This window comes from Tachypleus tridentatus, chromosome 5, assembly GCF_004210375.1.
Source record: "Tachypleus tridentatus isolate NWPU-2018 chromosome 5, ASM421037v1, whole genome shotgun sequence".
Classification (NCBI taxonomy): domain Eukaryota; kingdom Metazoa; phylum Arthropoda; class Merostomata; order Xiphosura; family Limulidae; genus Tachypleus; species Tachypleus tridentatus.
The window spans coordinates 51470784-51497576 of NC_134829.1; the positions used below are offsets into that span (position 1 = coordinate 51470784).

At 34.1% G+C, this 26793-nt stretch overlaps 1 protein-coding gene across 2 annotated transcripts in view; it reads right to left on the reverse strand.

Moving 5' to 3' along the window:
• Nucleotides 1-26459, reverse strand: part of MAPk-Ak2 (MAP kinase-activated protein kinase 2) — a 53895-nt gene extending 27436 nt beyond the window's left edge. The window contains exons 1-4 of one of the 2 annotated variants that reach the window (XM_076502561.1): nucleotides 26265-26459; nucleotides 18571-18801; nucleotides 2422-2561; nucleotides 1079-1143 (exon numbers count right to left, since the gene is read on the reverse strand). In XM_076502561.1, the coding sequence (XP_076358676.1) occupies nucleotides 1079-1143; nucleotides 2422-2561; nucleotides 18571-18753 (388 nt within the window). In that variant the 5' untranslated portion in view covers nucleotides 18754-18801; nucleotides 26265-26459. Of the gene's footprint in view, nucleotides 1-1078; nucleotides 1144-2421; nucleotides 2562-18570; nucleotides 19037-26264 lie in introns of those variants that run through there. The other variant, XM_076502560.1, reaches the window with a different exon arrangement.
• Nucleotides 26460-26793: the final 334 nt, after the last annotated feature.

Below are 26793 nucleotides of genomic sequence, written 5' to 3' on the forward strand. Positions count from 1 at the left end.
CCACCCCAAGGTCACCTGTCTACAGGAATTCAAGGCCAAAGTGGTGTGTTGGGGTTGGACCCCTCAACCACCAGGATCCTTTCCCCTCCTTCACGGGACACCATGAACAGCAAACACGTGGGTGGATGTTTAGATCCCAGAGGAGGTAAACTGAAAGAACAGAACCTTCCCCCTGGGAGGTCCCCTCACCATGTACATGAATCCACACTGAGGGGTATTTCTATCAGAGTCACTCAAACACTCCCAGTTGAAACTCTTATGTTACATGCAAGAAATCTGTGGCTGTTTAAAACTAAGTTGTGCATGTAATACACAATTAATTGGGACAAATACATGTCACATATTTCCTTTGTTTGTGTGTAGGTGGGAAGTTCTAGCAATGGTAACAAACATCCTGAATGTGTTGGGATGAAGCTTATGAGTTGTTTTTTTTTTAGCTTCCTACAAATGTGTTGCCAAAATGAATCATACTAATGTAACGTTCTTTTAGATACATGTACTATTCCAGTGTAACAAATGTTTCAAGAACATGTTTTACTCACAGAATAACTTAAGTAACTGTAAAAAAACAAAATTCATCAACTTCTATCCTACACCTATTTTCTCAAACAAAGAATACACATACTAGGAAATTAAAAAAAAAGATTGTTCACTAACACAGTGGTGTTTTGAGCATCATTCAAAATTTACAGTTGCATCACAAAGACATAATAAAATTAGATGGAAGAGAAGCACAAGATAATCTAGGGTTGATGGAAAAACATCCTATTTCTAGTTTACTTGAATAAGGTTTCATATCACAAATTTAGCAGTAGAGACAAAACTAACAGTGTAACAGAAACATACCATACCTAATTCACTGGTTACTCTATTATAAATTTCTCCAAGTACAAGACTCTGTTTTTGTCAAATACAAGCTGTTTTAAATATCTGGTGACAGCAAGGTGATAAAGTGAAAATCTATTATTGTAACTGATGAAAAAACTGGCATTAGAATATTACGTACACAAAGAAAATTTACAGAAACATTTAGAATTACAGAACCAATACAACAGAAAACAAACTACAAAACAGTTACCTCTTTCAGTGAAAGCCCCTTCTGCCCTTTGTTGAATGCGAGAAAACAATTCTCCTCCTTCCATACTAGTGCATGAAAAACACAGACAAGACAGGTCATGAACTTGTACCTAATCTAAAAGGTAACTTCATTAACAATGATCTTACAGACTTATCTTTACTTTAATTAAAAAACTTGTCAGTTTTTCAGTAAAACTAAGTACAGTTTTTAAGTCTATTAAAAATTATTACACCTCAACTAGCATATATGAACAATACATAGTAGGTAGGTAACCAAGCCTCCCATTATATTTGAAGTTTATCAGGAGTTTTAACATGATAAACTTTATTAGAGCATTCAAGCTACCATCACATTATTATACCAGGTTTTATTTGAAGTATTTTTCATGATTGGAGAATTTTGTTACTAGGTTCACTTCTACCTAATTCAAGCACCAGAGGGCATTGCCCTACCTCTTTTTCTCCTGCAAAGAGAGATCAAAAGTTTAACAAATTTTACCTTGCAGATATAAAATTTTTTTATGTTAAACAATTTTTTTCCCTTTTGAAGAATATGATGTGTCTGAGGATTGAGACCATATCTTCTTCAAAGAATAGTTGGAAGGCCATCACGTATAATTTTATATACACCAGGCAAAGAGCCTCCAATGATGAAAAGTGGCTCCACTGATACCACAATTCAATGACCTTTGTTCAAAGGTCACCTGCAAATCAGTCTCAATGAGCTGACCTGGGAAGATGTGGGGGAACACAACTACCTTCCATCCTTTGATGAGGTGGAAGCTGCTGTTACTGTTGTTAGGGTCAAACGACAGTTGGAACAAAAACCAAATGTTTGACCATCTTTTATCACCCAGCAAGTGATCAGAGTATTTGATAGCCATTGTGTCGTCAAGGGTGCAAAAGACAACCAAAAGAGAAAGAATCAAGCCCCTCTACCAAAAACCCTTGCTGATACAGAAAATACCTCAACAAGATCTCATATTTGATGGAGAAAAGTTTTTCTTTGATGTAACACAATATAATACATGATGAGAGATATCTTTTTAGTTCCATAAAATAATTTTCAATAGTCCCAAAATGGTTGTATAATTACTTTTTTGTCATTAATCAATTTTATATTTAAAAAAACTACCTGTCATAAAGTTCAATACTCATAATAAAATAGCTGCTGTGTCACAAAAATGATATACTGAGAATGTACCCGTCACAAGTTGTCTCAGTAACAATGAATGCATTAACAAAATGTTCAGATCTTGAATTGGATAACCTCATTATACATCAGATACATAAACATCTTTAAACTAAACAAGATCAAAGCTAAATTTTATGAAAGAAACTGACCATTCCATCACAACAAGAAGGCATTTTTGACCACTGAAGACATTTTCATAGACTGCTATTATATTGACAATGTGGCAGCAATCACTAGCCCTCCAGTGAAGTTCCATCTCTCGTCTAGATTTGGGGCTATCTTTTAATACCTATAATAAAAAAAGTAATGCAAACATGTTGGGTTGAATCGATTTACTGACTGATCCTTGTTAGTGGATCAGCTAATCTTTATCAAAAATATAATATGTTCAACTGACATGAAAAATATAATAAACTAGGAGCACACACTCAAAGTAATATCATACAGATAACTGATATCACCAAAGCATTAGTCAGTCCTTCTGATGTGTACGAAAGAACTTTGACACTTCAGAAAGTAAAATAACATTATTACACAAGAAGTAAACTCTTCAGTGCTATGGTAGCATTTTTGTAGTTGCAGGTGTGTGCATTTTACAATGGATACAACCTTTTATCAAACAAGAACTATTTTACAAATTTTCTTTTCAAAGTTCAAGATTATGTTTTGTATTCAAAGGATTTCATCTAAGATTAAAATGTTTACATATCTGAGTTTATCATGTAAGGATGTGTAACAGTTATCAGTAAACATCTATTAAAGTAATGAATGTGAAATATGAAAATTCATGTCAAGAAAGATGATTTGATGTTATTAAAAAAAGTTATACATTTACAAATATACACCATTTATAAACGTATAGCTTTGTGTGTTTGACACAAAACATTAAACTGGCCTAAAAAGACATGAAAATTGATGTGAGAAACATGTCAATGGAGAAACAACCCAACATACATCTAAACTCAAGCAACAGTATCGAACTACTATCACGTTTAAATGGTTAATTTTTACTGTTTTTTCTGAAAACTGAAAGTTATTAAATGTCTTGGTTTCTGAAGTGGAGTTAAAATTAAAAAAGTGAAATCACCACAAATTTGGTTCCATCAAATCGAAACTCACTGACACATACATCAACACTTTGTGCTGAGTTTTACAAACAAGACAAAACAATCTGTTGGAGGTCCAAATATGTCTGTTAATTTATATAAAATGTTAATGGAAAACTAACCATTATAAGTAAAGTCAATTACACCTTCCAAATAAATTGAAAGATGGTCACCATGAAAAAAATTAAAAACATTTTTACAACGTCAGTAATGAAACTGTCTACGGCTATATACTACACACTGGTACAACTGAACAGTAACGTTTATCACTTTGCTAAAAGTTAACTGGAAAGTGGTAAATAACATAAACATAGATCAGAAAATCTGCAAGTAAAATTATTTTTACCGTTAAACGTATGACAAGATGAAAACGTTTCTACGTACTTTAAAATTTACACTATTTTCAAACGTTTGAGTGTCTGCTAGGCCTGAGGAACAGTAGCATCCTAAAGCGTCATTTTAACTGGCAATAATTCGTAATTTCTGTTTCAGTCAGACCATTTGACATTACAGTTCATTTCTTCATAATAATAATAATAACAGGTTGTTTTTCTAGGAAAATACCGTAACAACCCAACCACAATTGTTCCTGTAAAAGGAGTGCTCGCCAGCCGCACAACAGCTATAGCCACAACTTACTTTCGAAGTTGAATCAACAGATGCATATATTATAAACTAGGGTTAACAACAATCATATTTCCGTAAGTTATGAGAAAACAGCTTTTACACTCCAGATAAAATAAATAATATTAGATTAGTTGTAAATCCCTGCAGTATACACTACAAATTTTGAAAGACTTTAACAGTGACACAGAGTACTGACACTTCACGCACGAACGAGTTTTATTTTTTCAGCGGGAAATAATTATTTTGATTGCAACAGACACCAATAAAAATATTTAACTCGGAAACAAAGATTTATATGCAATATTAAATGTCAGGCTCAATGTTTAAATTTAAACATGAAATACGTATTTTTGGTAACGTATTCTAATTTTGACATTCTCCATGCACGGCCTTTAACTTGCCATCTGTATTAAATAGCAAAGTTGTCGATGATATAGAAAATCGAGAAAAAAAAGCACACTGATATAATTATTTATACTACTAATTTTAACCTTTCTTCCATGTCAAAATAGAGACTGCGTTAACTCTGCATAGACTGCTGGAAATATAAAAGACAAATAATTTTAAATGGACATTTCTTTTATATATAAATTAACAAGTCGCGATTTTTTATGTAAACAACTTTGCACGAATCGATCCGAAAATATTTCGTACTTTTGCTACTGCAAGTAATACTTAAGACAATTGCACAGAAATTTTGAAATTAATTAAAAAGTGCCAAAAATGGTCAAAACGAGCGTTCCAAATTTCTATGTCAGGAGTTATAAGATATTACTCGTAAATGAAAAGTCTCAGCATAGCCTGTAAAAGGGTTTTTACTTTCACTGATTATAACTAAGCGAATACAGATGGATCATTCATTCCCGATTGGGAAAACCAATTAAAAAGATGAAATTCCTCTGGCAAGGTTAAATGTCTCGGAATATAATGTATCGATCCTTGAAAATAGTAAATGACAACAAGTATAACAGGTTTAAATATTGTCCAGAGCCAACTGTCCGGCGGGTTCGATCAAATGGCAAGAAAATAACACTAGGGGTAACCATATTTTACAAAACTTTAAACTGACGAGCGCTTTATGTAAAACGTTACAAAAACAAAACCACTAAGAACTGTGTATCTCACACATAAGAAACTAACTGCGTGCGTTATCCCGTAACAGACTTGCTTGTTTGTTCTGAATTTCGCGCAAAGCTCTTCGAGGGCTATCTGCGCTAGCCGTCCCTAATTTAGCAGTGTAAGACTAGAGGGAAGGCAGCTAGTCATCACTACCCACCACCAATTCTTGGGCTACTCTTTTACCAACGAGTAGTGGAATTGACCGTAACGTTATAACGCCCCCTCGGCTGAAAGGACGAGCATGTTTGGTGCCACCGAGATTCAAACCCGCGACCCTCGGATTACGAGTCGAACGCTTTAACACGCTTGGCCATGGCGGGCCCCGTGACAGACTTATGCACAGCTTTTATTCGACTAATGTTATATGAAACATATAATCTGTATTTAAAAATTGACGTAATTACATGCCGTATAAGAACTAGCACAAATACCTGCCTTCTGGGAAGGTATAATTTATAGTTCCTACGACATTCTCTAATTGTCTGAGATTTATACAACAATGTATTGGGTTGAGGAATAATTCGCGAGCGTTTTTTCAAGTTAAAAAAATATATTCATAAATGAAACGCTTTCGCAAAATATTTCATGTCACTTGGTAGATAATTTTTTGCTCTAATAGATGGTGTGTTTGATTTTATATGTCTTTAATTTTTGCTTTCATTTTCAGCTCATTAAATGGAATGTCAAGTGGACAAAATCGAGCATTTTCGACACCATCTGCTTTTCGCATTTAATTTCTTGCAATTTCGTCTACAACAATGCATACTATATACCTAGGTATTACATGAAATAAAGTATCATAATAAATGTTTTGGGTGTAATGTGTTCATGCATTGAAGTATTGTATAGTCTTGCATGTAATGCTTGAATGAAATTATTTAAAAACGCTCACGAATTATTCCTCAACCTAATAGTTACATATTACATTCAATAATGTTCACCATCCATGAGAAAAAAGGATTTTATTGAAATTTTAGTTTAAAAATGAGCCGTCATCACAGTATATTGAAGTGTTTCTTTGTAGACACAGTTACCAATGAAAGTTCCTTGCTTTTCTGTTGCAATACTCACGAGATTTTCACTAAATAAAAGCAATTTTTTTTTAAAGTTTGTTTTCTGATTGTATTATATTTGAAACTTAATACTTTTTCGTTTATACTGTTTATTAGTTAAATTTTTGTGGAAATCTCAATTGTTTGTTTTACTGCTCAACTATAAAAATATTACCTAGTTATAACTGGTGATGATCGGTACGGTAGTTTCCGAGATCTGAGGTTTGGACATACATCGCACGTTCCACTATAGCAAGATTTCACGCAGTGAGCTAATGACGTATTTGACACAAAAAGCCAGATTTCAATATAAGTACAACCAAGCTTAGGTTGACAGCATGTACACCTACTTCGGTTGCTACATTTTGGACAATCGTTCTTTTGTCAAACCAAACCCAATGTGTTTGTTTTTAAATGTTGAAATGTAAAGTCAGAAAGTCAAAATAGCAACACTTTTCTCTAACAGTCAATGCCCGTGCTCTAAGTGCTTTACTAGAGTTATTCACGTTGTTTCTTTTTCGCGTACACAAATAAAGACAATATTGTAAGATTATTTCTAAACACTTTAGTTGAAATTTAAGACAAACAAAACACAAGTTCACTGTTTTTAGGTACCAAAAGCTGCCTTCTTCCGTTGTGTTTATTTCCTTCATTGAAGTTCAGGCATAGGAAATAGAGATACAATTACACCGAATTACAAGTTGAAACACTACTGGTTAAGTTCAGAACTATTTTAAAAAAGCCATCTCTGACTCAACAACAGGAATTATGATTAAAAGTACTTACGCAATCCCCGAAACGTCCGAAAGTGTTTTGTTTCAATAGTAAATAAAACTAAAATTAAGAGTTTCAAATATTTGTGTTCCTTGTTTTTGAAGTTATGTGGTGCTGTTTTCTAGTCCAGTGTGTAATTCTTCTCGTGATTTACTGCATGCATACGTTTTAGTGACACCACGAATGTACAAATTGCAACATTAAACGTCCCTCGTGTGACGTTATTCTAGTGCTAACTGACAGAAAACACATTACTGTATTGTGGCGCGAATGGTTAAAACGAACCTCTTTCAGGAAAACTGTTCTGGTAAGTGACAATATGTTCGAACAGATCCGAAACCTAAGTGTGATATACATAGCTTTGTAATGTATGTTCAAGTCTGTCCAGAAACCTAAGTGTGATATACATAGCCTTTGTAATGTATGTTCAAGTCTGTCGTATTTTCTGTGACCCGAATTTCGTTAAGATGTTTCTGTCCTACTAATTTAGTTATGGTTGTGATACATTGCCATAACCGTACCCTATGATTTTACAAACTGTAAAAGAGAGCGCTAATATTTGAGACTAACTGGATCATACCTCTGTTATAAACAATTGTATCCATAAGTGGTAGCAAACATTCCTATATATTTTGAACTTTGTTAGAAACGTGAGTGCTCACTAGCACAGTAATATGGTAATCATTGTTTATAAAATGTCAAAACATCCTGAGGTCCTGCCATGTACCAGGTAATCAACCTCCTCCGATTTACACCGCCAAAGCGTTTTTGAAGCCTGTTGCTACGGCGAAAAAAAAAGGCGGGAAAAGCACAGGCTACGTCACATTTGCAAGTTACTTATATTGATAGCTAATCCCTGCGACCGTGTGGGAATAATTAGCAGAATACGGTATTGTAGTTTCTCTCTTTTTACCCTTAGGACTTTTTTGTAGTTCACTCAGAAAGTACCTTCTTGTTCTCCATTCTTTACACAGTTCTCCTGATGTCATCCTCACTTAAGGACAAAGTCGACCAATAGCTATGTAAAGTATGCAGACGTACTTCTGTATGGACACATGACAGCCTCTTCACTGCAGAAGTTTCTCTGACCTCTCTTATGGCTAACCTTTTGAACAACTGGAGTCGCTGTGGTCGCATCAACACCTGTTAGACTTTTAACATCTCGGACATTTTGCAAGTAACTTTGAACCCGACCTCGTATTCATACAGACAAGATCAAACACCCAAGAGGTTCTGGATCCACTATCTCAATCCTCAAAGGTTTCACAAAACGTTCGGGAATTGCGAATATAACGTATACCGTACTAAAGCAAGTGTCATGCGCATTGGCTGAATTAGGGTTAAAAGTCATTCAATTCTTCTGACAACAACCAATCATAACTCCTTTGAAGTTACCCAACTATAGATCGGTAAATATATACGGATTCCTCACAAAATAAAACATATTCATGTTGACTTCCAGAACGCTAATTTCCAATACGATTCCTCCAAAGTACCCCACCATTTTCAATGCCAGCGAGCTAGATATTGTTTATTAGCAGCAAATCAGTCAATAAACAAACTCAGGAGAAGTTTCCAATCTCGGGACTTGAAATAATAACCAGCTGTGGCCAACATGTAAACTGGTTTATATACAAAACAATAATAATATACACACACCAAACTTTAAAAGACACAACATAAAAAAAAAAAAATAGTTGACGAATGCTGTGGATTACAAAAACAAGTCAGTCGTACATACCTGTAGTGGTTTGTGTTACTAAACAGAATGAATAATCACAACTACTAGACCATTCTGTAGACAGAGAGTATAAATTTTAATTTATAAACAAGTTATAAACAGTTCTCTCAAAGTTCTTGGTGCCCATTGTAAAAGTTCACCAAAGTTAAAGCTAATAGTCTCAGCATTACCAATTTGTACACAAAACAACGCAGTGAATGTTTAAAAAAACATCAAAGCATTAAAAATACACAATTACAGGTAATACAAATGAGCTCGTCAGACGAAATGTAGTTTACAAGGAACTCAAAGTTACAAATGATTTTGGTGTCGACACATGTCACAGGATGGTATACAACACAAGCTAACTGACGAGGCGTCTTTATTACTACACACACTTTTTTATGTACGTATTATCATAAATTTCAGCGAATAAAGAACTGTCAAACCAGTGTAATTTTTCAATGGAAACTTTTCACTTCAGTGAAACACTTAAAATAGAAATTAATCATATCAACGCAATGTTTGCACAGAAAAGTAACACAAAATTCAGCGTAATTTACAACACAATGGTATCACGGTGCTTATTTTAACCAATTAAACAGTTCCAAAGAACGTGACACGCCGATGTCACACTCCAATAAAAATTAGGAGTTTGTAGGGGGGAAAAAATCACATGGTTTCTGTACTGTTCCGTTACTTTGAAATTCTGTAAGATTACGTAATCACTAATGCACGTGAACAGAGATGAATAAACCAAGTGGTGACGAAGACCTCTTCAAAACTTTTCAATGTGCAGCCGTTTGCTAGCAAAAGATAATTACAATTTTCTGTTGACATACAAAGTTTGTACTCATTCCTCTATAATAAGCAGTTGCTCACAACCATTGTGTTTTTATTTAGAAAACAATAGGAAAGATTAATAAGTTATATGGAACAAAACAAAGTTAATGACCAAAGCATATTCAAAAAGAACAAAAAACCTGACGTCAATGACACAGCTTTTCATAAACTTTCTAATCGTTATGAAACAAAGCCTTTATAGAGAATGTTTTCCGTTGCGACTTGGAAGTAAGACAAAGGAACATTATATTGTACATTACCTCAACAAACCAAGTATACCCAATGACTTTATGTGCTTAAAAATGCACTGATAACTTTCTCTCTCTTAAGCCAATGATATCTAACAGAATAATTACTACCAAAGACGACGTTCTTGTTAAAGAAATACTGGTTGCCATTGCTAGGCCTATCAAAGCATGGAATGCCAAGTTTCTGTCATTTCATGTGCTAATAAACGTTTTTTGGTCTAGAATTTTCGTCTAAAACTACACAAAGGGCTTTCTACGCATGGTTGTACCTAATTTTGAGCTTATAGAATATAGGGAATGCACCTAGTCAACACCAATTATTGATAACACTATAGCTATTCTTGTACAACCAAATAGTGATATCTGATAGCCACTCTAAAACGCACCGATGATCTCAATGTGTTGAAAATATTCGTGCAGCAAAGTGAAGTGAACCATGATATTTTGGACACCAACTTGAAACACCAATCTTTAGGTCACGCCAGACCCAATTACAATAAGTACCAGCACAACACCACGTTCTGTCGAAAACAAGTTTCCATCACTGCTTCTCTCACATTCTCCACGTTATTTTCTCATATCAACTACCTTGTTAGCCGCGACGGTATTTATAAGCTATTACTACATAGACACATTGAGGGTCTAAACTGTATTGTTACACTCACTAAATACATGGCCCGGCATGGCCAGGTGGGTTAAGGGGTTCGACTCGTAATCTGAGGTTCGCGGGTTCAAATCCCCGTCGCACCAAACATGTCCTTTCAGCCGTGGGGACATTATAATGTGACGGTCAATCGCACTATTCGTTGGTAAAAGAATAGCCCAAGAGTTGACGGTGGGTGGTGATGACTAACTGCCTTCCCTATAGTCTCACACTACTAAAATTAGGGACGGCTAGCGCAGATAGTCCTCGTATAGCATTGCGCGAAATTAAAAACAAACTAAATACATTTTCAAGATTTCACGTCATCCTGGTAAGATTTCCGAAAACACGTTCAAGTGCTCTCTAAAGTTAAAATAGAATAAGATCAATTAATATACCCAAGTACTGTTCTTTATAGACTTTGATACCCAGGTATAGTTAAGCCTAATCACCTTTTATTAGCAAACAGAAATTAAAACAAAAACTTTGATATATTAATTTCTAGATGAAGTAGTTTCCATCCTTATAAAATTATACACACACCTTTATGTTAACTTACAGTCGTTAAGCTACAAAGTTCGGCCCCTTTACCAACAGCTAGTCACAAGTTGAAATCACAGCTCAATCAAGTTATTTGCATAGCGTAATGGGATCATATAATACAAACATCATTAGGCGGTCTCCGAACCTATACTGTGTTTGAAAATACTGGTTATTCAAGCTGGATGGGAATAAAAATTCACTGTCTGCATTGTGGTGATTTCATAACATCAGTTAACGGTTCTGAATATTTCGACCTCACCTGTCACAACGAGAAGTAACACGGCCTGATTATTGTGACGTCACAACAGTGCTTTGACTGTTTACAATCGTGCTATTCATTCTGATATGAAGATAATGTTGATACGTTTTTATTCTTTTGTTTGAAGGCACAGACGATTTTGTTCGATGAACAAAAATAATAGTTACACGTTTATACGCGTGTTTGAAAATTGGCATGATCCTACTTGGTACATATATTGTGCAAAAATTTCTGGAAAAAACGAAACCGGTGAATTTATAATAATTGCCAAAAAGAGAAACGTTATGCTTTCTATTACAAACTAAGTAGTTTGTTATATATGGGGTAAACCAGAGGTAACTGGATGTAGGAAAATGAATAGAGTAAAACTACACATCTGTGCTTTGAAACGTTTAACCCACGCTTAAGTTTTTTTCAATCACGTTTTTATTGTTAAAGGAAGTGTTAACACATGTTATATAAAGCAAATAATGCAATACAGGGACTCGGAAGGAAACAAGTCTGCTAATTAGGGAATAAACAAGTTTTTTTACCGATGAATATGGCTGATTTATTCTTTTGGTAAAATGTGTTAATAAAGTATGAAGGTAATAAAGGCACTTCCATTTTAGCAGTATCAGTAAAGACACATTTTATATAAAAATAAAAAACGACAAGTTTGTTTTTTAATTTCGCGCAAAGCTATACAAGGGCTATCTGCGCTAGCCGTCCCTAATTTTGCAGTGTAAGACTAAAGGGAAAGCAACTAACCATCACCACCCACCACAAACTTATGGGCTACTCTTTTACCAAACGAATAGTGAGATTGACCGTCAAATTATAATGCATACATGACTGAGAGGGCGTGTATGTTTGGTGTGACCGGGATTCGAACCTGCGATCCTCAGATTACGAGCCGCGCGCCTTAATCATCTGATCATGCCGGGCTTTTGTGATGAGTACAACATGTTTCTTGCTTTTCAATATAGTTAACTTTTCAATATAGTTAACTTACGACATTTTCAATTCACTGAACGACAACTGTGCATTGTAACCAATCTGGATGTCGAATCAGAAGAAACTGGTAAAGGGTACCCTAAACTCTTAATGACGAGAAACCACTTGAAATAACAATGCATCTCAGAATGGCTGGTATGGGTATTAACACTTTCACTGATAAGGAGAGAACAACGTTTCGACCAATACCAACATTTCTACAATACCCTACATTTCTCTTGCATTTGGAAAATTACATAATACAATTTTTTTTTTTTTTAAGGTTTATGATAGAAAGGTATGACGCAATTAGAGTACATTGCAGTAACGTGTTTAGGAAAATAATAAACGTGTTAGGAATTTATTACAAAATATGAAACAACATACAAGTAAGGCTTTTGTTGCTGTTATTTACGTAAGCGTAAGGCTACGCAATAGGTGAGGGTGTGCTCTCTTACATATAGGTATTTAATCCTAATTTTAAAAAAAAGCCTTCAGGCTTAGCACTAATCCACTAGACTCGATGAGCACCTACCTAGTCGTGGGGTTTAGAGTTTAACGGTCACGTGGATCAAATTGTTGGCAGTCACAAAATATTTCGGCCACATTAGTAACTCGTTTGTTAAACATACTGTTAAAAGTTTGTATTAGAAAAAACTTATTTTTTGTGAAAAAAGTAATAGTCGTTTGTTATTTTAATAAATTTCTCAAGTAAAATATCCGTAATTAAAATTACTTTTATTACAGATGCCAAAATTATACACAACATTTGAAAAAAACAAACAAAACTGCTTAGTCATGTAGATGTGTTGTAAAAACACGAATAAACCCCATGTGTTCACATGATCAGGTCTTATCAGATGTTCAGGAAGGTTGGCCGATACGTTCACCAGGAAAGAAAAAAGAATTCTAGTTCGCGACCTTTCAACAAGCTTTGCATACAAACTGTTGAGGGGGGGGGGAGATACTGTTAGCTTACGACGACAGAATTTACCTCATTTCTCCTCTGATTAATTTCTCCTTTCCAATACGTAAAAAGTTGTTTGTAAATTTCCACACAAGCGCTCCCATATTAACAACTAACATTTGTGTATCGTCTAAAATCTAACACAAAACATTGTATGTTAATCTTGAGATTAAAGATAAAACAGATAAAATGCTGAGATTTACTGCACAATATGTGAACGTGGTTGTATTTGTAGTTGTTCAGATACAGGAACTTACAAATTGCACACGAACGTGTAGGATATACGAGAAACAAACAAACAAAAACCCAGAAAAATCAGTACAAACAGTGTTTTAGGACAAAACTACAATTTTGTTCAGCCTTATAATATTAAACCTTAAATATTCGTGAAACCTTGGAAATGAAAATAAGTATTATATCGAGATAAAGGGCCAGCAAATCATTGTGCTGATATATCGCTTAACATGTAGTAAAGATTGGCCAGTGAGTTATTTAAATTATATTACCCCTCAAGACATGCCGAAAGTTTAGAGAGCAAAAACAAATGTGTATAACAACAGAAGTCGAAGTGCTTTTTAAGTGACAACCGTTGACGGCTTCAATTAACGTCCTTCAATTCTTCTTATACGAAACGTTTTATTTTAATTATTCACTACATATAGATAATACACTTTTCGTGACTAAAGCCATAAAATACTCAGTTGTTTGAGGTTACTTACTACCAAGCACTTTCTACAAATTATATCCTTTAAGGGTTAGTGACATAAACAGTATCACATCGCAGACAAGCTTGTAATTAATTCTAATACAGCAAATAAATACACATAGTAAACCACATGTGTAAGATGTGGCTCACTTTCGGTTGGCCGAAAATATCGTTAACAGCGAGGCACTCAACTGACGAAATACTACACCAGTCTTGACATGTAAGAACGAAAATGTACTTAATTAGCGATACTGATTGGTAGGTTCACTTTAATTTTCATCTAAAGTACACAGCTTGTTCTGATTGGAAGTTTATATTAAAAAATGAATATAATAAAAGAAAACATACATTATGTTTCATTAACAATTAAAATAATATATTAAGAACTGACGATTGTCAAATATACTGAGACAATGGTAATTAATATACGAGTTTAAATCACGATGGAACTATTTTATTAGTATGTTTTGATATGTATTTTAAACGTTGTTATAAGGTTAGTGGAACAATACTTCGCCTGACTATCATCCTAGATATGGAACTTAAAGCCTGCCGTTTTGAAAGTACAGTATGTCAGCGTCACGTGACGTATCACTGTTCATCTCACGTTTTGAAACATTAAAACTCGATTCTTATGAACAATACAGCACGTAACAGAACTTTAAGAAACTACTTCAGCAATATAGTTGTTTTTGGTTCTTTTAAAACATAAGGAAAACTGTTAAATTTTTTTGTTTGTATGAGTTACTAAACATTGATGATTTTCAAGACCTAAAAACTTATTCACATTTCACGAGTTATTAACTTGTCCTAACTCCATTAGTACTTTCATGGCCAGAGTTTGAAAGGTGTGCTGAGTGACTCAGCACTAAACTTCTTTATAAACTACGTCACGATAAACATTTTATACATCTGTCTGCTATGTGGCCTGAAGATTCACAATACTTCTTATGAGTGGAAACATTCTAACCGATACACTTTTTGCCATAAGGTTCCTGAAAGTGGTAGAGGGCGTGGCCAAACCGCTTGAAAAACCCGACTGTGACGTAAAAAGGATGTAGAAAATGTTAACAGTCGGAGAGAACAGACAATACGTGTATCAACTTACCGGGTCACAGTGGAATGTTCAAACAGTACAACAAATGTAGTCAAAACGAACGAAAACTGTTGCGTAATAGGAAAGCCCATTTTACACTGAAATATCGATTTGTGATAATGGATAAAACGTGTGACCAATAAATAAATTATCACTGAGTGCCAATTTAGAACTATACAGCACACCATATTAATGTAATAACGTGCACATCTTGCTGTATCAATTAAAAATATAGCGACTCCCTGTGATCTAATAATACACTAATATTGTGAATTTAAATCCGAAAGAGAAAATTACATCGCAATATTTGGATTTTCCGGTTTTTTTTTGTCCTTTTTTAAAAAGATTTTCAATGTTATCCCAACTTTCAGATTTAATTAACGTGAACTTGGACTTGTGAATTATTTACATACACGTGTTCAAACTAAGGACAGGATTTCCATGTAGATATTTGAGATAAACAAACCACACTTAAAGCTACAAGGAGCCGCGTTCAATGTTTCACAATGAAATAAACAGAAATCACACATAATGATACAAAGATCTGTGGCCAGCTTTCAGTTTTTTGCCTTGAGATAAGCAGAAATCACACTTAGAATTTTGTTTTTGTTGCCTGGTCAATCTGTCTTAAATACAAGACTTGCACATTAAAGCACTATTTTGTGGTCAGTTCTGAAATCTACTGTTAAGAGTACGTTGGATTCTACAGTGACCACTGTCCAAACTCATGATGTTGAGTTTAGGTTCTGTTTGACTTATAGATTAATTTTCTCATTACTTCCATATTGGGTGTACACATACTCAGGTTCACAGACTTACATTAATAATGGACCAAAATGTACTTTATAATAAGTAATTCACTTTATGAGAAAAAATTTAATACAATTGGTTGTCTGTATTAATACAATACGCTATGATGAAGTTAGGAATTTTGCACATTATTAACTCTTTCATGGTTAAAAATATTCAAATAATCATAAAACAAACCATCTCCCTAGTGACAGTTCCTTGTACTTCATGTTTAACAGGTTTTGTTTTACAATTATTTTACTTTCTTTGCTACAACCTCAAAGGGTATCAAGAATTTCTTATAAACATGGCTTTTACCTTTCATTTTATGATAGTGGAATATACTATTATGTGGTGTTTAAAGTTTGGTAAGGTAGAATTTTATATTTGACAAAAAGCACAACATACACTATATTTTAACAAGAGACAAAATACCTTGGGAAAACACAGAAAAACAGTATCAATTTTAAAGTTCCTTGTACATATTTAACTAACCAATGACAATATATTTTTAATTCTTCTGATCTAGAAATAAATATGAAAACAAAACAGAACACCTAAAATTACACATAGATCAGTAATATTTATAATTCAAAGTAACCATTTGATTTAGAGATGAGACAATATTCAAAGTTAAAAACAAATGTAGGATTATCTATTAAACAAGAACTTTATAAACATGTATTTTGATCATTAAAATGTTTAATATATCTGGTTCTAAATCTGTACAATACTGTAACCAGGATGTGTATGTTGGTGTGGGGATTACCAGAGAATACTATACACATTGGACACACTTTCCCACAGTTTTCCAGGAAAAATCCAGATATCTTGGAAATGCACACAATACATGACATATAAGCCTTTCATGCAATTCTAACTAGTTAATACCACTTTAATTTGTACTTTGATTACAAATAGGAATAAAAGAACCAGAATGTACCTACTTCAGACTAATTCATGATGTCAGAAAACATAAATTCAAGAAAGTAATACAAAAATATGATACCCTATAATGTGAGTGCTTTTGAAAGGTGAAGCGTTCTTAACACTAGGATGATACAGGGAAAATCCTCAAAGGACACTGCACCAGATGGTAGACCAAGTGTTGCATATTTATTTATAACAAAATATTTGATATAAACTACCAAACTAAAATCAATTATATAACTATCATCAGAAAATAACAGACCAGATTACATGGTACAAGATACCAATAATTAGTATTGCTAAGCCACATGGTTTGTGAGATAAAGGTAAACATATTTTTTTCATTTTAAAAATTGCTTTATTTCAAGGTCCACAGCCATCCCACCTAAGAACCAGATACACATATGATACTAAGCAAATCAGGAACAAATATTACTAAAATGGCAGGTACTGAAATGACAAAATGAAGGACAGGAATAGTAAAAAACATTCTTCAATCTTAAAAGACTTTACTTGTATGTTATACCAGTATTAACATGCTATATTTAGCCAGTCTCATTCTAGGGGATGATAATGGAAGACTGTACCAATAGATAATGGCAGTTGAAATTTGGTTCCACTGTCAAACAACAAAGATTAGGAACATAGAAAACGAAAGGAAACAGTCAAACAACAAGTGTTGGATATACGTACGAAATAACTTGTGCTGTGTTGGATATACGTACAAAATAACTTTTGTGCTGTGTTGGATATTAACTCAATATGCTCTCAATCCACAGGAAACCAACTAACTCTTCAAGTCGTTTTGTTTTATGTGCCACCACAAGAAAATTAAAACATCAATTACAACTTCCAAGTTTCTAGGAGCTTTTAGAATATGTCATCATTTGACCTAATGTGAAGAAACTGACAACAGTCACTCAGTCTTTAAATTGCTACAACATCCTGTGGGTTTTGTCAACAGTCAAAGAAGACATTTTAGAAGCAATTCGGTTAACACCTTCCTTCACACACCCACTTGTAAACCTTATGATTGACCCTCCCTCTACCTGGTGCACCACAAGATGTACAATTTAGTTATGTGTGGGAGAAGGGTGTGTGAGGGAGAGGTCATTCCTTCCTAGTGGTGCTCAGGGGCTCTCTCTCAAGGGAAGTTTTGGAAGACAAACCTAAAATGGAACATTCTTATGACCTTTTCTACATGTAGAATGACAAAATTAACCATACAGATAACAGAGTATTACAAAAAAATTGAACTTTTATTACTAGTATTAGTTTTTATATATTTTGTTGGGATAAAACTATTAGATTGAGATTTTATATCAAATACAACTTGTACCTTGAATTTTCAATGTCATGCATGGACATACATGCATATGCCTAGCTATAAACCTGTTCACAAGTAACAGGAATTATTCACCTATAAGTAGTAACCATTTGATACTTTGAATATGTTTTAAGGTGTAGCTAATAGCCAATTATAAACATATAAAATTTGTTTAGTCTTAGCCTGTAAAATACATCATACCCAATACTAAGTTAAATAATTCTATGTGATTAGTCCCTACAACTTAAAAGTCACAAAATTGAATATTTTAAATTTTGGGCGTGGATAAGAATACTGCAACAAACAATATTATTAACTGTATCTGTGCGACATTTTAATTTTTTAATTATGCTATCTATACCATAGAACTAACTATCCACGCAATTTTTCTATAATATAACCTTTAGTGGCTTTATTAGTTTTATTCAGCTCAATCAACGTACATAGATTATAAAGTTATTTTAATACAAACTCTAACTTCCACTTACACATATTTATTTAGTTCAGGATTTAAATAAATAATTAAAAATTCCTATTAACATCAAATATGTATAGAGTTCAGTACGATACTTACTTTTAAGGCATATCTTTCTTTCGTTTTTTTACTGAAACATTCGACAACTTTACCATTAATTCCAAGGCCAAGAACTTTTTCTGTTATAATATAATCATCAACAAGCCGATTGGTTTTCAGTGAGAGGGGCGGCCTGGGTTGCCCCAACCTGGACGTTTGCTGGGTTATACTTTGGTCCACCATTAATTCTCAATCTAGGCCTAGGCCGTTACGCCCGCAACTTCTGCAGCACTAGAGTAGAGAAGTTTAACGTTTAATAGTTAACTGTTAATATAGATCTTCTCTAAAATAACAGACAACTTATTTATAACAAAATAAAACTTCTTTTAAATTTAAAATTTCAAATACTGCACAAGTATTCGAACTACTTCACTGATTCTATTATTATAAAACTGCTAACTACAAGCGTTTTCGCGAACTAGTTACAATTCTTTCCTACTAGCTGCATCTATCGTTTCGTAGCACGAGTGCAAGGGGAGATCGACCTTCCTACAACATTGCAACCAATCAGAGTAATCACAATGACGCAATAGTAACATGTTATTTCACGCATGTACAGATGTTGTAACATGGATACAAGCACAACTAGCTAGTCATTTATTAAACTCATACTGCGTACCTGAAGATGGTCTGATACAGTCAACGGAAACGCCACTTTCTTTAATTACATAATAACCAACAACATATTTATACTGTACAGAATGTTGACCACGATATTGACTTTAACCGATAATATATTGGTATTCAATATTTTAAATCGGTCAATGTATTTCGTACGTGAGGGTATATAATCTCATCTAATATTGAAGATTATATACAAGATGGTGTTTTATATATGATATCTCCCAAATTAATTTCATTATAAATAACAATTTATATAAATTAGATAGTCGATGTTGTGTATTTAAACTTATTTTAATATAATATTTTTTAGTAATGATAACAGATGGCGATTGAGGTAAACTGGTGAGGGTTTGTTTGTTTTTGAATTTCGCGCAAAGCTACTCAAGGGCTATCTGCGCTAGCTGTCCCTAATTCAGCAGTGTAAGACTAGAGGGAAGGCAGCTAGTCGTCACCACCCACCGCCAACTCTTGGGCTACTCTTTTACCAACGAATAGTGAGACTGACCCTCACATTATAACGCCCCCACAGCTGAAAGGGCGAGCATGTTTAGTGCGACCGGGATTCAAACCTGTAACCCTCGGATTACGAGTCGAACGCCTTAACACGCTTGGCCATGCTCTTAAAGGAAAAGTCACATTGTCATGCTTATTTATATAGATGTAAAACACTTTCTTAAATAATGTAATAAATAAACTGTTGAAGTTTATCTTGACAATCAGTATTAGTTAGAATATTTAATACATGCATTGCTTTCTTATTATTGTTAGAATCGTATTTTTACCATAAACATTATTTTGAATTGTTACCTCCGTATATGGAGTTAGGAGTAACCTAATTTACATAAACTTGCCGAACTTGTGAGGTATTAATGAGATCGCGTTCTATAACATCGCTAACAGTAGGAGTACAGTAACTGATGAAGCAGTGAATTCTAATCTAATCTTGGTAAGTGAGAGGAGTAAGTTTGGTTTTGGTTTATTTTGAATTTCGCGCAAAGCTTTACGAGAGCTATCTGCGCTAGCCATCCCTAATTTAGTAGTGTAAGACTAGGAAGAAGGCAGCTAGTTATTACCACCTATCGCCAAGTCTTGGGCTACTCTTTTACCTACGAATAGTGGGATTAACCGTACGTTATAACGCTCCCACAGCTGAAAGGGTGAGCATGTTTCGTGTAACGGGGATTCGAAAAAAGGAAAAATGAACCATAAATGTTGTATGGTGTTAATATTCATTGAAGAAACTTTCCCTCATTCAGTGTATATTCGTAGTTGACAAATACATATGTACAGAACGTTAATCGTTATTTCTAGCTCATATCTGCCCTAAAATTACTTCTTTTACCACTTTTGCGATCATTCGATTACCATGGTTACGTACTTTTCGAAACACGATTCTACCAAGGATGGCAAGGTCACACATCTTGGTAAGTTCCACACACTGTTCATGTGTTGGCATTAAAAACTGTGTCATCACAAAAAAAATATATCAGACTCAAATCAGGAGAACAGGCATCCTTGTAACTGAGATTTTTGTTTTCATTCAAAAACGCCAATTGTGCGTGGAGAAAACGAAACCAGCAGTTTGTAAACACATGACAATAAAATAGTGGCTTTACTATGTGTGTTGTAACGTTATAGCACAATTCAATGTCAGACCACATGTCATTACACTTCCACTTAAAAAAACAACAACAAATTTCTCCATGAGAATCCCCCCCTCCAAATTGAGTCTGAGATTACTGTGACGGATTCAGTATCATATGTGTTTTAATGTCGATGCTTGTTCAAGTTAAATTTATACTTATAAATGTACAAAACGTACACTGTTAATTTTCTATAGAAAAATTCCCTCCTATTCACTAAAACTGTACATTTTCTAATCTAAGAATCAACAGTATATGTTAGTACGTAAACACTGGCGTGTCGTCTATATTGTTGTGCAGGTTGAAATTTCTAGAAACTTGTCAGGAGACAGTATATATATTACTGGTTTGCTACTGTTGGTATACATTGGAAGATGCAACTGTGATTGATATAAGGCTTATTAATAAGAAAATTCGGATATTTGAGCAGGAACATTTGTTGATTTGAGACATTAGTATTTTTACGAAAACACAACACAACTTTATCGGTGGAATAACTCGACGTGTAACAGGCGAAATGAGAAAAATACAGTTTGTTTTGAATTTTGCGCAAAGCTACACGAGGGCTATCTGGCTAGCCGTCCCTAATTTAGCAGTATAAGACCAGAAGGAAGGCAGCTAGTCATCACTACCCACTGCCAACTCCTGTGCTACTCTTCTACCAACAAATAGTGGGATTGACTGTACATTATAACGCCCCCACGGCTGAAAGGACGAACATGTTCGGTGTAACGGGGATCCAAACTCGCGACCCACAGATTACGAATCGAGTGCCTTAACAACCTGACCATGCCGGGCTAGCTGTGTCATAACTTGCACCTGCGATGATACGCCACTATGTTAGCATATGGCTCTTGAACTACCCCAACCCACACAGTTTCTGTTTGGTCTACTCAACAAAAATTTTATTTTTTACTCGCATCACATTTTTCGTCATCACGAAGGAAGAGGTTCATTTCTTCTCAAAACTCTTTAAATAAACTTCTCGTTAAATGTACATGTTTAAAGCTAACACTCAAAAATATATTCACATTACACGTCTCACTTGTATTGGTCTACATCTAAACAAATTAAAGGTTCACTGTCTACAAAGCAGATTGTTAGTCACGTTCTAATGGGAAGACGTGACGTCACTGTATTCTTCTTCACCACAAACTTAAGTGCGTCTTTGGTTTGTTTTGGTTTTGTTTCGAATTCTGCGCAAAGCTACTCGAGGGCTATCTGCGCTAGCCGTCCCTAATTTAGCAGTGTAAAACAAGAGGGAAGGCCACCAGTCATCACCATCCACCGCCAACTCTTGGGCTACTCTTTTACCAACGAATAGTGGGATTGATCGTCACGTTATAACACCCCCATGGTTGAAAGGGCGAACACGTTTGGTGTGACGGGGATTCGAACCCGCGACCCTCAGATAACGAGTCGAGTGCCTTAACCACCTGGCCATGCCAGGCCTGAAAGTGCTTCTTACTTGGTTACGCGCAAATGTTGGTTACTTAATCCATCTCTCACTATATATATATATATAACAAATAAATGAATAAAAATTAAAATGGTGTAATCCAAATAAGCTAAAGTTTTAGTTCGCGTCATAAATTTGAAAAATTGTTGCAAATAATACAACTTAAGCTTAAAAACTTAAGAAAATGTTCCCTTTGTCTAAGAGTAAGTAAGTAAAACGATAGAATCTACACACCCCGCTGACTTGGTTTTTGTTGTTAAAACCTTACTATATTTTACAGGTGTCTAAATTGTCTGCATCGTACAAATAAACTTGATACAAAACATTTTGTTTAGAATAAAATAATCCTTGATTTACTAACTGGAACTTTTAAAGAATATTAATCTCACGTGCTCCCTATACTTCCAATAAGCATGAGTGTTAATCAGGGTTGACTAGAAATGGTTTATAGAAACTGCCATTTGGAACCATTTTCCCAGAAACTGAGAGGGTAACCAACTATGCCAACTCCCCTTCTACAAATGAACCTCCTACATTTTATTACGTCGTGTAAAATATGTCTTGTTTAGCTATGTAATATTAACACGTATGAGCTACATCCGGGAAACGGTAAAGCACTATAGAACCTCTGACAATATGTCGTTATTTTGTGTGTACTATAATTATAGGTTAAAACACTAGCATAACGAAACACAGTTTAATCTGTTCTACGTTTGAAGTAAAGTTTACTCTAAATCCAATGTTTAACCTTATTGGACAGTAGTATTTTTGCAAATTGGAACATATATATATATGAATTTAAATAAAATAACAAAAGATATAAATTAAACATGATTTTCATACTTACGCGTTTATGATATTTTGATTATTAGGCCTATTGTTTTAAGCTAATTTATAACTGTATAAGAATAACAGAACTTCTCAACTTGAGAGTACTTTACAGACATATTTTGAACAGGAAGTACGAAGTGAATCGAAATAAAACGTAATATCAACACTTACCAGACACTAAATGTCCTCACCAAGAATGAATAATCCGTTAACTACAGAAAATATTAGCAACTCGTTCGCTCAAGAGCATCATTGCACAGAATGGCGAAACGCGCCCTCTCTGCAATACCGCATTATTCACGAAATACACACACCTCATCAAAGACATTTCAACATTTTCATTGCGAATTGAAGTCCAATAATAACAAAAAAGGATATAGACCAAACTGGGAAATTGCGTTGAAACTAATATGCTACTGGTGTACGCGGCCTGAATATCAAGAATGCACTTGACGTTGGGCAAAAAGATGTCCTAGTTTTAACCTTTATTCTGTACCGATAAGAAACACTAAATGTATCAGTTAAACTGTCGTTGTTTTTCTGTACCGGTAAGAAACACTAAATGTATCAGTTAAACTGTCGTTGTTTTTCTGTACCGATAAGAAACACTAAATGTATCAGTTAAACTGTCGTTGTTTTTCTGCACCGATAAGGAACACTAAATGTATCAGTTAAATTGTCGTTGTTTTTCTGTACCGATAAGAAACACTAAATGTATCAGTTAAACTGTCGTTGTTTTTCTGTACCGATAAGAAACACTAAATGTATCAGTTAAACTGTCGTTGTTTTTTTGTACCAATAAGAAACAATAAATGTATCAGTTAAAGTGTCGTTGTTTTTCTGCACCGTTAAGAAACACTAAATGTATCAGTTAAACTGTCGTAGTTTTTCTGCACCGATAAAAAACACTAAATGTATCAGTTAAACTGTCGTAGTTTTTCTGCACCGATAAGAAACACTAAATGTATTAGTTAAACTGTCGTTGTTTTTCTGTACCTCCATGTGAGTTTTTTGTATACAGTTTATAATCATACAACAGCTTTTTAAATTTTACTTAGAAAATCACTTGACAAAGACAACACCACGTTAATGTGTTCTTTTTGTCTCTGCTACGTTTTCTTAACATAACCTGTTATTGGGCAGCCACAGTAATAAAGACTTAAAGAACTGTTTAGGTGAAAAAAATCACGTAAAAATGACTTTTTTTTATCGTCATCGAGAGTGTCTTCGGCAATATATGGGTTAAAGTTTTAAATCTTTCAAACGAAACTACCATGAGGTATTTTTCGTTCACTTTCCAACTTTCTCTACAATAGAAAAGCATGAATAAATGTATTGGACACCATCTCAGAAGTCCCCCGCTGAGTAAGTCTACGGAATTTACAACGCTAAAATCAGGGGTTAGATTTCCCCTCGGTGGATACAGCAGAAACTCCGATGTGGATTTGCTATAAGAAAACACACACACACACACTCGCCATGTCATGCTCGGCATGTACAGGTGATTGAGGCATTCGTCTGCTAATCCGAGGGGCGCGAGTTCGAATCCCCCTCACACCAAGCATGCCCGCCTTTAGAGTCGTGGGGGCGTTATAATGTGACAGTAAATCCCATTATTCGTTGGTAAAAGAATAGCCTAAGTGTTGGCGGTGGATGGTGATGACTAGCTGCCTTCTTTCTAGTCTTACACCGCTAAATTAGGGACGGCTAGCGCAGATATCCCTCGTGTAGCTTTGCGCGAAATTCAAAACAAACCAAATAAAAACAGTAATAAGCATTGTTAACTGACTTTAACTAATCCGAATGTCTGCTTGAAATATACTATAACAACAGTTGATCATCAGTACGATATTTCAAAACATTGAACAATATGTCTAAGTAACTACCAATATTTGTCATGATAACTTACATATTGAAAACTAACAATATCTGGTTAGGGAAATTAAATATAGAAAACTCACGCTATCTGTTAAGGTAATTAAAATATTGAAAACTAACAATATCTGTCATGATAACTTAAATTCTGAAAACTAACAATATCTATCTAGGTAACTTAAATGTTGAAAACTAACAACATTTGTCAATGTAATTTAAGAAACTAACAATATATATCTTATGATAACTTAAGTATTGAAAACAGTATCTTTCAAGTAATTTAAATGTTGAGAAGCTTACAATATCTGTCATGATAACGTAAATATTGAAAAACTAAGTAATTTAGATGTTTGGAAACTAAACAATATCTGTCATGATAACTGAAATATTGAAAAACTAAGTAATTTTGATGTTTGGAAACTAAACAATATCTGTCATGATAACTGAAATATTGAAAAACTATGTAATTAGATGTTTGGAAACTAAACAATATCTGTCATGATAACTGAAATATTGAAAAACTAAGTAATTTAGATGTTTGGAAACTAAACAATATCTGTCATGATAACGTAAATATTGAAAAACTAACAATATCTCTCTAAGTAATTTAGTTGTTTGGAAACTACACAATATCTGTCATGATAACGTAAATATTGAAAAACTAACAATATCTCTCTAAGTAATTTAGATGTTTAGAAACTAAACAATATCTGTCATGATAAAATAAATACTGAAAACTGATTGATATACATCATGATTCTTACAGCTTGTAAAGACAATATTTGGGAATATCTTCTTGTTACCATGAAACATATTCTCTGTTTGCAAATCATGATATATTATTTTTACTTAAACTCGTTTAAGTTGTGCACTAATTATGTAATTAATTTTTCTGTATTCTTAAGAAGAAGAAGAAACGCTTGAAGATGACTTAAGAAGGTCGAAATCTGTATTTTATTTCAATTAGTCTTAATACCCATACCCGCCATCTTGGGAATACATGTTTACTTCAAGTTGGTTTCTCGTCATCACGATTTAATTTTTTTTTTTGCTCATTTATGAGTAAAAGTTTGAATATATCGTTATATGTTTTTGACTTTTCAAAATATGCTTAAGGTTAGTTTTACACGCATATGTAGTACGGGATTAAGGCATAGGTCGCTGAGACACTAAGGCCGTACTGAGAAAAAAAAAATTATAGTATGTAAGACTAGCAGAATAATGGAAGGATAAAGTTATTTATTGTTATTCCTAAATATTACCTGGGCCTAGGGCTCCAGTAAACCTTTATCCAGTCCTACGTAGTTGAACAAATTTCATAGTGAAGTTACAGCTTTAATATAAGCCAAACTCTTCAAAAACAGTTATTTAACTTGACTAATTTCTGTTACTGATTGAATTCAAGCCAAGCTTCTTTTAAATGGCCAACAGAGGGACGCTAATAAACAATGTTTCATACGGGTAATTGATTCCATCTCACAGCTCTTCTGTTAAGCATAGCTAACTATATATAACCGGTAAAAGACGTCACTCAGTAAATATTTAGCGTTGAGAAGTAAGACGCTTTATGCGGGCGTTTCAGTATAATTTCTGAGAGTAAGTAACAGTTGAAAAAAAGAAAGAAAAGGTTGGTCTTTCCAGGTATTTATTTGGTGGTTATTCCTGTACAGTGACGATACACCAATTTCGTCAAATTGGTTATTTTAGTTGTTTCTTTTTAAACGTAAACCAAAAGTTTATTTTGAAAGGCATTTCCTACAGTTTCTTGAATACGACATTATTACAGGATGT